Here is a 14,087-nt window from a genome sequence, read left to right on the forward strand (position 1 = left end):
AACTTCTTGGGGTGCCCCTAAATCCTTAAATATTAAACTCTTTTAAATTTTAAAGTTCTTGGGGCGCCTGTGTGGCTCAGTCGTTAAGTGTCTGCCTTCAGCTCAGGTCATGATCCCAGCGTCCTGGCATCGAGCCCCGCATCAGGCTCCCCGCTCTACGGAAGCCTGCTTCTCCCTCTCCCACTCCCCCTGCTTGTGTTCCCTCTTTCACTGTGTTTCTCTCTGTCAAATAAATAAAATCTTTAAAAAAAATTTAAACTTCTTTCAGAAGTTCTATTGTTTGTAGTATTATCAGCAATGGAATTTTGAAAATATAGTTTTTTCTTATAAATAGGTTAAAGGACAAGTAATTATATTAATAATGTAAATAATAAAATTTTAGTATAAGAGAAAAGATATTATATTACCAAAGAAACTAAGTGAAAACATAATAACATGAAAAATGAAAAATCAATATGAACTCATGAGTTTTCAAATATGTGTTTTTCTGGTTCTGTCCATGGAAATGGATTAGAAGCAATGAGCAGCCCTAGTGCCTTTGTTGTGATCTCTAATACTATTCCCCATTAAAACAGCATGGCCTTGTACAGCACAGAGAATATAATAAATAATATTGTAGCAAATTTGTATGGTGACGGATGGTAATAGACTTATTTTGGTGACCATTTCTTAATGTATATAAATATTGAATCACTTTGTTGTACACTTAAAACTAATACAATATTATATGTCAACTATTCTTCAATTTAAAACATTTTTAAAGAGTAACAATGGAAAACAAAAGAAACAAACAAAAAAACCCAAAACAAAGTATGGTTTCTTTAAGAAACTGCTGGTTCCAGGTCTAAAGCAGGCATTTTTCAAGGTGTGCCTGGGACATGTTTTTATGTTAAAAACAAGAAAGCTATAGAAGTGGGGTGCCTGGGTGGCTCAGTCAGTCAAGTGTTCAACTCTTGATTTCAGCTCAGGTCTTGATATCAGGGTCGTGAGTTCAAGTCTCATGTTGGGCTCCACACTGGGCATGGAGCCCACTTAAAAAAAAAAAGAAAGAAAGCTGTAGAAGAAAATGTCATATCAAAAGAACCTAGGAGCCCATATGAAGGTGTTCCCACTGAACAAAGTTATGACATTCTGAGCAACTAGAAGAGTGATTGTATTGAACACACTGAATCAATGAAAATTCATTATTTTGTAATGATACCCAAAATGAGAGTAGTCAAGAAGTCTCATTTGTTACCATTTAAGGCAACTATTAAAACAACTACTTACTTTGAAAATTGGTATAATTAGAGGGAAAATATTAAGCATTTATTTTCCTCTTCTAGTAAAAATTTATTTTAGGATAACTGAATAGTTCTAGATAACGAAGAGAACCTTCACAAAATGCTAGTTAAACAATGTAAAAGAAACAAAAGAATTAGGAAAAACATAATTTCACAAACTCCAACAAAACTATTGACTCAAGAATTATCAATTGGTGTTAAAACCAAAAGATGATTGGTTACTGTAAACATGCACATAGAGTCAAAGTAACACCAGGCAGATTACTTTCTAGTTTCAAGAGGGAAAGCATTAACTGTAAATCAGGGGATCATATGTCACCACCTTAATCTAGGGGTTTTCTAATAGGTGTTTTCTAATAGGAGGCAGCATTAACTATACAATATGATAACTATATGACTTTATTCTTCCTAGTACCTTTTATCCTCATTCAGGCATCCCTCAGGATTTTTAGGAATCCATTCCTAAAAACATGTTGGATTGTGAATTTTTAGGTAGTGGGAGTCTGTAAGTCATTATTTTATTTTATTTTTGTATGTCATTATTTTATTTTATTTAAATTCAATTAATTAACATATAGTGTATTATTAGTTTTAGAGGTAGAGTTCAGTGACTCATCAGTTGTATATAACACCCAGTGCTCACTACATCCGGTGCCCTCCTTAATGCCCATCACCCAGTTACCCCATCCTCCCACCCACCTCCCCTCCAGCAACCCTTGGTTTGTTTTCTATGGTTAAGAGTCTCCCTCTCTGGTTTTGTCTTGTTTTATTTTTCCCTCCCCGTATGTCATTATTTTAAATGAAAACAAATAATAATGTATTTCCAGCATGTCTAAAAACCCCAATCAATTTCCCTCAGTGCTTGAAACACTCTAGAAAAAATATATAACAATTAACCAGGTTTTTCTGCTTAATGTAAAGCCTTTAAAACACCAGTTACTTAACTGTTTAACAATTAACTCATTAATGAATTTGTGTAGTAACATAGGATACGAATGTTTTCCTCTTCAGCAACTGCATACTGTAATGTAAATGAACAGTGAAGTTAAAGACACATAATGAAGGCAAATAACACTCAGCAATAGTGAAATAAACAAGGCAAGTTTCTAAATGTGGTTACTGAAATTGCAGTGTCTCCTGAGTGAGGCTGGCGATGAGAAGGGAGGTATGGAGGTTGTAGTCATTGTTGCTGTTTCGTGGTGGATAAAGGTGAACAAGAATGAGCTTGAGAAGGAGTGAAACAGTAAATGTCTAATGTTCATCCATGTCCGGATCCAAGAAGCTGATAATCAGCTTTCCTTGGCAATGAGTCTCAGAAATGAATGGTCATGAATTGTCTTCTGAAAGTATTGACAAAGCATAAAAAGAAACTAAAAAACGGACAAGTGTTACATTCTCTTTGCTTGTGTTATACAGCTTCTGATAACCCTAGGCTGTTCTTGGAAATTGCATTTTTTTTTAAAGATTTTATTTATTTATTTGAGAGAGAGAGAATGAGAGAGAGCAAGCACATGAGGAGGGGGAGGGAGAAGCAGACTCCCTGCCGAGCAGGGAGCCCAATGTGGGACTCGATCCCGGGACTCCAGGATCATGACCTGAGCCGAAGGCAGTCGCTTAACCAACTGAGCCACCCGGGCGCCCCTTGGAAATTGCATTTTTAAAAAAGACGTATTTATTTATTTTAGAGGGGAGAGGGGAGAGAGGGAGAGTGGGGGTGGGGGAGGAGCAGAGGGAGAGGGAGAGAGAGAATGCCAAGCAGACTCCCCCTGAGAGTGGAGCCTGATGTGGCGCTTGATCTCACAACCCTGAGATCATGACCCGAGCCAAAATCAGGAGTTGGCTGCTTAACTGACCAAGTCACCCAGGTGCCCCGGAAATTGCATTTTTGAATGTGATTTTTCTGCTCTTGTCATGATCATGATCTCTTATAAGCCAACAGTGATCATTCTGTCTCCGTAATCTAAAATTTCCTTTAGTGTTGCCTGCCTAGCTCAGTTGGAAAAGCATGTGACTCTTGACCTCAGGGTTGTGAGTTTGAGCCCCACACTGGGTGTAGGGATCAAATAAATAAAAACTTTAAACAATAAATAAATAAAATTTCCTTCAAACATTTGTTGTCAGGTATTAGTCTGCTAGGGCTACCATTACAAAATACCACAGGCTGTGTGGCTTAAATGGCAAATATTTCTTTTCTCACAGTTCTGGAGACTAGAAGTTCACGATCAAGATGCTGGCAGGTTTGGTTTTTCCTGAGGCCTTTCTCCTTGGCTGGCAGCCTGCCACCATTCTCACTGGTTTCCTCACATGGTCTTTCTTTGTGCAAGGGCACTCCTGGTGTCTCTATTCTGATAAGGACAACAGTCATATTGGGTTAGGCCTTCACTCTTATGACTTCATTTAGCCTTACCTCTTTAAAGACCTTATCTCCAAATACAGTCACATTGAGTGTCAACCTAAGAAGGGGGGGGGGGGGCACAGTTCAGTCTGTAACACAGCTCTTCCTCCAACTTAGTTCCTTCCAGCATTATTCCCTCCAGTGGAATGTGTTTCTTGGAAGGAGCATGGTAAAGCTCTCCAGAATGAACAACACTTTAATCATTTGTCTTTATTTTCTCTCACATGGGAAATAAGGTATTCACAGGAAATGGAAGCATGTACATGGCCATGCGTATATCTTTTTATGCTTTCAGCTCTTTCAGCACTTCCAATATACATGTTTCTCTAGTCCCTCTTTTTTTTTTAATTAAAAATTTTTAAGATTTTTTTTATTTTTATTATTATTTTTTTAAAGATTTTATTTATTCATTCAACACAGAGAGAGAGAGAGAGCACGAGCGGGGGAGAGGCAGAAGGAGAAGCAGACTCCCTGCTGAGCCAGGAGCTGGACATGGGGCTCGATCCCAGGACCCCGGGATCATGACCCGAGCCGAAGGCAGATGCTTAACCATCTGAGCCACCCAGGCGCCCCTAAGATTTTATTTTTAAGTAATCTCTACACCCAACCTGGGGCTCAAACTCACGACCTGGAGATCAAGAGTCCCACACTCTACTGACTGAGCCAGCCAGGCGCCCCTCTCTCGTTTCTTAAATTCACCTGCTTTCTTCACAGTTTTTCCACTTGAGTCATTTTCATTTTCTAATGTGGGGAATGGACACAGAAAATGCATATATAACATCAAACTGTCCATCCTTGCCCCAACACCACACTGTCTTAAAGAGTATTGTATCTTCACACTGTTTTGGTATCAATTAGTGTAGGATCTCCGACTTTGTCCTTTTACTTCAAGATTGCACAGTTTGGCCATGTACAAAAGTGCACTGTACCTTTTGACAAAGAGACTGGATTTCACAGAGGTATGGACTGGATTCTGTTTTCTTCAGAAGAACTTCAGAATGCACTACAACAAGAAAATTGTATTACTGATGGAGTAAAGCTCCACATTCAAGCTCAAAGACCAAAAGTTTTACAAGGCTACCAAACATCTGATGAAAGATTTTTGAGACTATTACAACCTACTAAATAAACAAGATTGAAAAAAATACACATAATACTTAGCATTTTAACTATTTTAAAGTAATGTAGTGGTATGAAGTACATCCAGGATGCTGGGAAACCATCACCACTATCTAGTTCCAGAACTTTAAAAAAATTTTTTTTTAAATTTTTATTTAAATTCAATTAGCCAACATATAGTACATCATTAGTTTCAGTTGTAGAGTTCAGTAATTCATCAGTTGCATATAACACCCAGTGCTCATCACATCACGTGCCCTCCTTAATGCCCATCACCCAGTTACCCCATCACCCCACCCACCTCCCCTCCAGCAACCTTCAGTTTGTTTCCTATAGTTAAGAGTCTCTCATGGTTTGTCTCCCTCTCTGATTTCTTCCCATTTAGTTCCAGACCTTTTTTATCACCCCAAGCAAAAACCTTGTACCGATTAAGCAGTTACTCTCCATTCTCCACAAAGCTCCTTCGATCTGCTTTCTGTCTATGGATTTGCCTGGTCTAAATATTTCATATAAATGGAATCGTACAATATATAGCCTTTTGTGTCTGACTTCTTTCACTTAGGATGTTTTCAAGGGTCATCCATGTTGTAGAATGTGTTGGTATTTCATACATTTTTATGTCTGAATAATATTTCATCGTATGAATATATTATATTTTGTATATCCATTCATCCATTGATAAACATTTGGATGACTTCCCCCTTTTGGCTGTTGTGAATAATGTTACTAGGAACACTGGTGAACAAAGATCTGTTTGAATCCTTGTTTTCAGTTCTTTTGACTGTATACCCAGAAGTGGAATTGCTGGATCCTATGGTAATGTTATGTTTAACTTCTTGAGGGATTGCTCTTCTGTTTCCCCAACAGCTGCACCATTTTATGTTTCCACCAGCACTTTGCCCATTTTTGAGTTGGGTTGTTTGTCTTTTGGTTGTTGAGTTGTAAGAGTTCTTTACATATTCTGGATAGTAGACCCTTTATATATATATATGTGGCAAATATTTTCTCCCATTCTATTATATATATCTTATATATATATATCTTTATATATTATATATCTTATATACCTATTATATATATTAAATATATATTTAAAGATATATGTAATATTTAAATATATATATATTTAAAAGATTCTATTTATTTATTCATGAGAGACAAAGAGAGAGGGAGGCAGAGGCAGAGGGAGAAGCAAGCTCCCCATGGAGCAGGGAGCCCGATGCAGGACTCAATCCCAGAACCCTGGAATCATGACCTGAGCTGAAGGCAGATGCTTGACCGACTGAGCCACCTAGGTACCCTGATCATGGTTTTTAGAACTATTTTCCTTTCATAATAAGAAAATGTGGAGGTGGGTTTATAGTTACCTTCAAAGAGTTTGAGAGACTTTGAGTTTCTTATTCTTGTAGTCCTGACAAAGATACTCGGTTAAGGAGGAAGTAATGGCTGTGACAAAGTATTCTGAGTATATTTTGGACCTCCATTGGACATGCCATACTCTCTTTGTTTTGTTTTGTTTTATAGTTTTAGGTCTTTGGTCCGTTTTGAGTTAATGTTTGTGTACTGTATGGGGTAAGGTTCCAGATTCAGTACTTTGCATGTAGATTGTCTAATGTCCTTTCATTTCAGCCTGAAGAGGTCCCTTTAGCATTTCTTATAGAGCAGATCTGCTATCAATGAACTCCATCAGCTTTTATCTGGGAATGTCTTAATTTCTTCCATATTCTTAAAGGATTCATGTTGCTGTATGTAAAATTCATGGGTGACAGGTTTTTTTTTTTTCCAGCTCTTTAATTATGTCATCCCACTGCCTCTGACCTTCATGGTTTCTGATTAAAAATCAGCTATTAATAGTTATTGATTATCCCTTGCACATTATGATTTGCTTTTCTCTTGCTGCTTTCAAGATGCTTTCTTTATCTTTGGCTTTCAGCAGTTTGTGTGTCTCAATGTGGATCTCTTTCAGTTTATCCTACTTGAAGTTTGTTGAGCTTCTTGGATGTGTAGTGTCATGTCTTTTTTCAAATTTGAGGAGTCAGCCATTAATTCTTCAAATATTCTTTCTGCCCCTTTTTCTCGTCTACTTTTTGGGACTCCCATTGTGCATATGTTAGTATGCTTGATGGTGTCTCACAGGTCTCTTTGGCTCTGTTCATTTTTCCTCATATTTTTTTCTTCTGTCCTCAGACTGGATAATTTCATTTGACCTATTCTTGATTCTTTTCTCCGTCTGCTCAAATCAGCAGTTGAAACCTCTAGTGGATTTTTCATTTCACTTATCGTACATTTCAGTTCCAGAATTCCTGTTTGGTTCCTTTTTATCATTTGTATCTTTTTATTGATGTCTATCTTTTCTACCCCTGTGAATGGGCCATACTTTCTTGGTTTTTTGCATGCTTCATCATTTTTTTGGTGAAAACTGGCCATCTTGAATATTATGGAAAAAAAAAAAAAAAGGAAAGGAAAATTACTCTCTAGGTCTTTCCAGATTGGCTCTGGGTTGCAAAAACTCCTTCAGTGCTTAACTAGGCCATTTACAACTCTTCCTTAACCTTCACTTCCTACTCGCACTGAGCGTAAGGACCAGCCAGAGATGAATGCCTATGCTCTTCTCAGGTCTTTTCTGAGTATACATTCTGTCCTGGACATGTGTGTGGACTTTAAGGTTCCCCAGTATACATGAGAGCTTTTCAAGACCCCTGTTCCCCCCAAAATCTCCCTGGTTTTTCCTCCCAGGTTTTTATTGTGTCTATTGTTTTCTCCAACAGCTATATTTGCCCCAGGGGGCAGCAGCTTGTTCATTTGTCTTTCAATATTCTCAAAGAATGTTCTCTGCATAAGCTGCTCTGCCTCGATAGAATTCTGAAATAGGGAAACAAAGGTCAGTCCTTCAGGAAAACTCCAGTCAGGTCGAAACAGACAAACATAATTCCTTGGTAACAAAGTCCATTCTGTTCCCTCTAGAACCAGGTACACATACTGGGAATACAGTATGCCATTTTTGAGACTGCTACCATGCCAGAGAGAAGAGTGGGCAGGACTAAGTGAAAACACCTCAAAGCTCTCTTGCCTTGGGCGCCTGGGCGGCTCAGTTGGTTAAGCGACTGCCTTCCGCTCAGGTCATGATCCTGGAGCCTCGGGATCGAGTCCCGCATCGGGCTCCCTGCTCAGCAGGGAGTCTGCTTCTCCCTCTGACCCTCCTCCCTCTCATTCTCTCTGTCTCAAATAAATAAATAAAATCTTTAAAAAAAAAAAAAAAAAGCTCTCTTGCCTTGTTACAGTGGTCTTTCTCCTGGTTAAGCATTCACTTGGTTGCTGTAAGCCTTTCACTACCTTCCAGAGTTCTTTTTTTTATTTTAAAGATTTTATTTATTTATTTGACAGAGACAGAGACAGCGAGAGCAGGAACACAAGCAGGGGGAGTGGGAGAGGGAGAAGCAGGCTTCCCGCTGAGCAGGGAGCCTGATGTGGGACTTGATCCCAGGACTCTGGGATCATGACCTGAGCCGAAGGCAGCCGCTTAACGACTGAGCCACCCAGGCGCCCATTCCAGAGTTCTTTAAGGTTGATTCTGACCAGGTTTTTTGGTGTTTCTGGGGAGAGCTTGCCCCAGAGGTTCCTACTCCATTTTTACCTGTATCACTTTCAATGATGTTTTGAACTTTTAATTGTAGAGATCTTGTACATCTTTTGTTAGATATTTTTCTGGGTATTTTATGTAATTATAAATGTTTTTTTAAAAAATCTTTTTTTCGGGGCGCCTGGGTGGCTCAGTTGGTTAAGCGACTGCCTTCGGCTCAGGTCATGATCCTGGAGTCCCGGGATCGAGTCCCGCATCGGGCTCCCTGCTCAGTGGAGAGTCTGCTTCTCCCTCTGACCCTCCTCCCTCTCATGCTTTCTGTCTTTCATTCTCTCTCTCTCAAATAAATAAATAAAATCTTTAAAAAAAAAAAATCTGTTTTTCGGGGGGTGGCTCAGTTGATTAAGTGTCCAACTCTTGGTTTTGGCTCAGGTCATGATCTCAGGTCCTGAGATGGAGTCCCAGGTCAGGCTCCATGCACAGGGAGGAGTCTGCTGGAGATTCTCTCCTTCTCCCTCTGACCCTCCCCTGCTTGTGCTTTTTCTTTCTCTTTTTCTCTGTAAAAAATCTGTAAATAATACATCTCAGTTTCTGATTAGGTGTTACTAGTATATAAAAGTGCAATTTATTTTTAAATATTTATTCAGGGATCATACTAAATTTACTTATTATTTTAATAGTTTTTATGTGGATTCTTTTGGATTTCCTATGTCATCTGTGAATAATGACAGGGTTTTCTTCTTTCCAATCCTTTATTTTTTCTTGCCTTATTTTAAAGGTTAGAACCTCTAATACAATGTTACATTGATGTGATGATAGTGAGCATTCTAGTTTCAAATCTGATCCTATGGCAAAAACTTTCAATATTTCACTATTGACTATGATGTTTGCTGAAAATTTTTTTAGTCCCTCATTTTTACGTTCTTTTAAGTCCCATTGATATGCTGAATGAAGAAAATGACAGGCTCAAGCTAACTAACCACAAACTCAGGAAGGGTGTGAGAGCCAGAACGTCGCTATGACAGTATTGTAAAAGACATGCATATCCTGCAGCTAGAGGGAGGACTGAGCTGAGAACTAAGCACAGGACTTGATTGCAACAATAGCAGAATTACAGAGAAGGCTTAATTCACAACCCTGTTAAGACTCTTGTATCAGGAGCACCTGGGTGGCTCAGTTGGTTAAGAGTCCAACTCTTGATTTCAGCTCAGGTCATGATCTTAGTTAGGGTTGTGAGATCAAGCCCTGCATCAAACCCCGCCCTGGCTTCCACACTGGGCATAGAACATGCTTGAGATTCTCTCTCTCCCTCTCTTTCTGCCCTCCCCTCCCACTCACACGTGCTCTCTCTCTCTCAAAAGAATAAAAAGAGGGGCGCCTGGGTGGCTCAGTCGTTGGGCGTCTGCCTTCGGCTCAGGTCATGATCCCAGAGTCCTGGGATCGAGCCCCACATCGGGCTCCCTGCTCCGCGGGAGGCCTGCTTCTCCCTCTCCCACTCCCCTCGCTTGTGTTCCCTCTCTCTCGCTGTCTCTCTCTCTGTCAAATAAATAAATAAAATATTTAAAAGAAAAAAAAGAAGAAAAGGAGACTCCCACATCAAAATTAGTGCCCTGGGGCGCCTGGGTGGCTCAGTCATTAAGCGTCTGCCTTCAGCTCAGGTCATGATCCCAGGGTCCTGGGATCGAGCCCCGCATCGGGCTCCCTGCTTGGCGGGAGGCCTGCTTCTCCCTTTCCCACTTCTCCTGCTTGTGTCCCCTCTCTCGCTGTGTCTCTCTCTGTCAAATAAATAAATAAAATCTTTAAAAAACAAAAAACAAAATCAGTGCCCTGATAAGAAGAGAATGACACTCTTATACCTGAAATAGGGATATTGTGTGGACATACTTGAGCCCCAGATTCCCCTGAACTTGCTAGACCTAAAGAAATGTCTCATTTCCCTTTTTTGGAGGATAACAGCTTCCACTTATTCAGAAACATGAAACACGTGGAGGCAAAGGCCTTGTAAGATGATAGCTGCTATCCTCAAGATTTGCCCCCAACCTCCCTCTTCTTTTTTTTTTCCTAGAACTGCTTGTATGTAAACACAATAGCAAAGTGATTGAGAGCATTCTACCAGTTATCAATTTATTAACTCTCAGCTCCAAATTCATTCTTCAGTACTTGCTCTGCAGTAATGGACTGGACTATTTAAACATTTCTTCTGTACAGTGAGCATGATGTAGAGGGCAGAGGAGGACGGAAGGAAGAAAGGAGTTTTTCTTCCTAGTTCCAAGGTGCTGCATTTTGCTTTTGTTGCCCCTGCTACATGGTCTATCAGCAAAGTGTGTATGTGTGTGTTTGTGTTGACCAAGGCGGGGACCATCCAGGAGTGCTCCGCTCCATTCATGTGCCCAGAGAATGCAGCCCTTCAGCTATCATGAAGCCCTAGTGGGCCCAGTGACTACTTTGTGGCTGTCCTTCCCGTGTAGATAAGGTACATTCCAGGCCTCATGGCCATAGCAGTGCCCTGACTACATGCCCACCCACCAGCCTCAGCTTGCTTCAACCCAGTTATTTCCCACTTGTGGTGAACACCACGTACTCCACATGCCTCAACTGTCTCTGCATGTCTGACCACCAGCCTCAGTTCACCCGCGCCCCGGAGGATTGTTTCCTGCTTGCCTGGTGATTGCTGACTAGTTCTGGCCTGGGCAACCCAGCAAACGTCTCTGCCATCCAGTGGGTTGCAACCATACGTTCTCCAATAAGGTCTGAACCATAGGCTTGGACAGTTTCCCTCAGCTTTAGGATACTTCTTAATCTCTTTATAGTTACTAACCTATCATTTAATAATTCTTTATATTAAGCTACCCTGTTTAAATTACTATGTGGTTTCTGTCTCTTGATTGAACACAAAATAATAAAGAATTGGTACCAGGAATGGTCCCAGGAATTAGACCCATACGGGTGGCATTTGGGCATTGGTTTGGCCACACCCTTGGGCTTGAGCACAGTGCTCTCTTTGTTGATGAGAAATGGGCGGCTAGTAACCCATAGCATGCAGTGGCATCACAATTAATTGGACTATCATCTGTGGTTGATTGTGATAAAGTGCCAACTGAAGCACATGCCTTGGGAGCCCATGTGGCTACGGCCTTTCACTGCTATGGCATTTACAGCCACTATAAGGGGGCACCTGTCTGGCTTAGTTGGTGGAGCATGTGACTCTTGATCTTGGAGTTGTGAGTTTGAGCCCCATTTTGGGTGTAGGGATTACTTGAAAAATAAAATCTTTAAAAAAATAATGGTGTGAGGCAGTTTTTTTTTTTTTTTCGGTGTTTTGTGTTTTTTTTTTAGTATACTTGAGCACTTACAAAGAGAAAATAATAGCTCAAGACTGTTAAGTCTCAGCTGAAGTCATGGAATGAGAACCAGAGAGCTTCCATGATAACCCTAAAAGAATTTCTTATTTCTTACAGTTCCAGGGCTGATATTGCTAAAAAACCAAAACCAAAATTTAATTGTGTAGGCTGCTGAATTATAATGACTGTTGAATTAACAGTCTTGCCAAGTTTGTCATGTAAAAGTTAGGGCATTGATCTGGAAAGAATGGGATTCTGAACCTTGAGATTGAGACATCCAAATAAAACCAATAATCTTGAACTCCCAGGTCATTCTGAGTCCCCAGAGTTTGCCTTCTGGTGTCTGAAGATACTAGTTTTCCTCTACTTGAAAAACTTGTGACAACCTGACCTGAGGCAGGTGACTTGAAAGAGGATCCTCATTCTCCTCAGGATCCACCCCAGCCACCCCCTTTTGCCACTAGGCCCATAAATAGTGTAAGCCTTAGCATGCTCTGGAGGTGCAGGAGCACAACACAACCCAGAAGAAAGTAGCTTAGGCATCAAAAGAATTGTGGGACTTTTCTAACATATACTGGTAGTAAACTGTGGAATACGTGTGGGAATGGGTTCTTAGGTTGGTAAATCAAAGAGGAAAAGATATATAACACCAGATCAGAAAAAAAAAACCACTATATCAAATTTTTTTAAAATTGTTTATTTATGTAAGTAATCTCTTCACCCATTGTGGGGCTCAAATTCACAACCCTGAGATCGAGTCACATGCTTTTCCAACTGAGCCAGCCAGACACTCCCACTATATCAAAATTTTTATATGAATATGCTTACTAGAATTCCATGTGTATTTTGTTAGTTTGTGTAGTTAAATGTGGCTCTAACTTCTTATTTGGTTGGTTGACTGAAATTTGAACTCAATATTCCGGTGTAATGAGGTCTAATTTAATGAGGTCAAGATGCCAGAGCTTTTCTGGTATGATGTGAAGAAGGAAATCCAGATGTGCAAGGAGATTGCCATGTTGGATTGGATTTATCACGTGTGACTTATCCCCTAACTATATTCTTTTTTTTTTTTTTTTGAAAAGGGAGGTTTCTTTTTTCTTTTTTTAAGATTTTATTTATTTGACAGAGAGAGACACAGCGAGAGAGGGGACACAAGCAGGGGGAGTGGGAAAGGGAGAAGCAGGCCTCCCGCCAAGCAGGGAGCCCGATGCGGGGCTTGATCCCAGGACCCTGGGATCATGACCTGAGCTGAAGGCAGATGCTTAACGACTGAGCCACCCAGGCACCCCTCCCCTAACTATATTCTATGTGAAGGGCCAAGAAGACACCCCCTTTACTAAGGCATTGTGAAATATATTAGTGAGGGGAGCACGTTTATCCTTGAAAAGTTCTGTGGTTTCTCTCCCTTGTAGGCCAGTTATGACTGTAGGGGATGGCACTCTTAAGCTGCACTTCTGATTTCAATGAGGATGATGGTACTATTCCACTGTAGCAGAGGTCAAGTGGAAATACTTAACCATCAACCACACGGTGGGTACCTCAACCGAAAAGGGCATCAGGGATGTTTCAGTGATCAGAATGCCTTGGCCTGCAGAGATCTGTAGTGGTAACTGATTGATCATGGTGTCCCTAGGAATGAAATAGATAATAAGCCTACTAGAATTGCTTGATCCATGTAACAGGAAAAACTCTAGGTCTGGTAGCCAAACACCTATCTTGAGTCACCATAATGGAGTAGGATGCTCAGTTGCCAGACTTAAGTCAGTGTACAGACCCAAAGCACTTTCAAAAAGCCAGGTTCCCTTGAGAAAGGACCCTGCTCCCCTGCCACAGATAAATGCCTTAATCTTCCTGCAAGCATTCCCAAAGAAACCCACAACTATTTACTAGCGTGACTGTGCACTGAGGAAAAGGAAATACCCAGACCTTTCAGAGATTACCAGACACTGGCTCTGAATCAATGCCAATTTCTTGGGATTTAAAAATGCCACCGTGGCCCACCACTCAAAGTAGGGGTATTTGATGGACAGGTGATAGAATCTCAACTCAAGTGTGACTCACAGCTGGCCCAGTTGACCCATGAATTCACCCTGTGGCTAGTTCCCTGGTTCCTGACAGTATAATTGGAATAGATATATTTGGCAACTGGCAGAATCCCCACATTGGCTCTATGGGATCATTATGGGGTCATTATGGTAGGCAGGGTTAAGTGGAAGCCTCTGGAACCTCCACCCCCTGCCAAGATAGTAAACCAGAAGCAACACTGCATCTCTGAGGGAAATGAAGACATTGACACTCCCATCAAAGATTCTAAAGAAGCAGGGCTAGTGATTCCTAACCCTTCCCATTTAATTCACCAGTTTGGCCTG

General features: G+C 40.6%; 1 protein-coding gene across 2 annotated transcripts in view; it reads right to left on the bottom strand.

Moving 5' to 3' along the window:
- The window catches only part of LOC118001427 (zinc finger protein 140-like), a 58,477-nt gene that overhangs the window by 9,972 nt on the left and 34,418 nt on the right, over positions 1 to 14,087 (bottom strand). For both annotated transcript variants that reach the window (XR_004676687.1, XM_034991534.1), the window contains exon 4: positions 4,608 to 4,681. Coding sequence is in view for 1 of the 2 variants with exons in the window: in XM_034991534.1 (XP_034847425.1) it covers positions 4,608 to 4,681 (74 nt within the window). In the remaining variant the exon portion in view is untranslated. The remainder of the gene's footprint in view (positions 1 to 4,607; positions 4,682 to 14,087) is intronic.

The sequence above is a fragment of the Mirounga leonina genome, unplaced genomic scaffold (genome assembly GCF_011800145.1).
Source record: "Mirounga leonina isolate KUSES-001 unplaced genomic scaffold, KU_Mleo_1.0 Mir_53, whole genome shotgun sequence".
NCBI lineage: Eukaryota > Metazoa > Chordata > Mammalia > Carnivora > Phocidae > Mirounga > Mirounga leonina.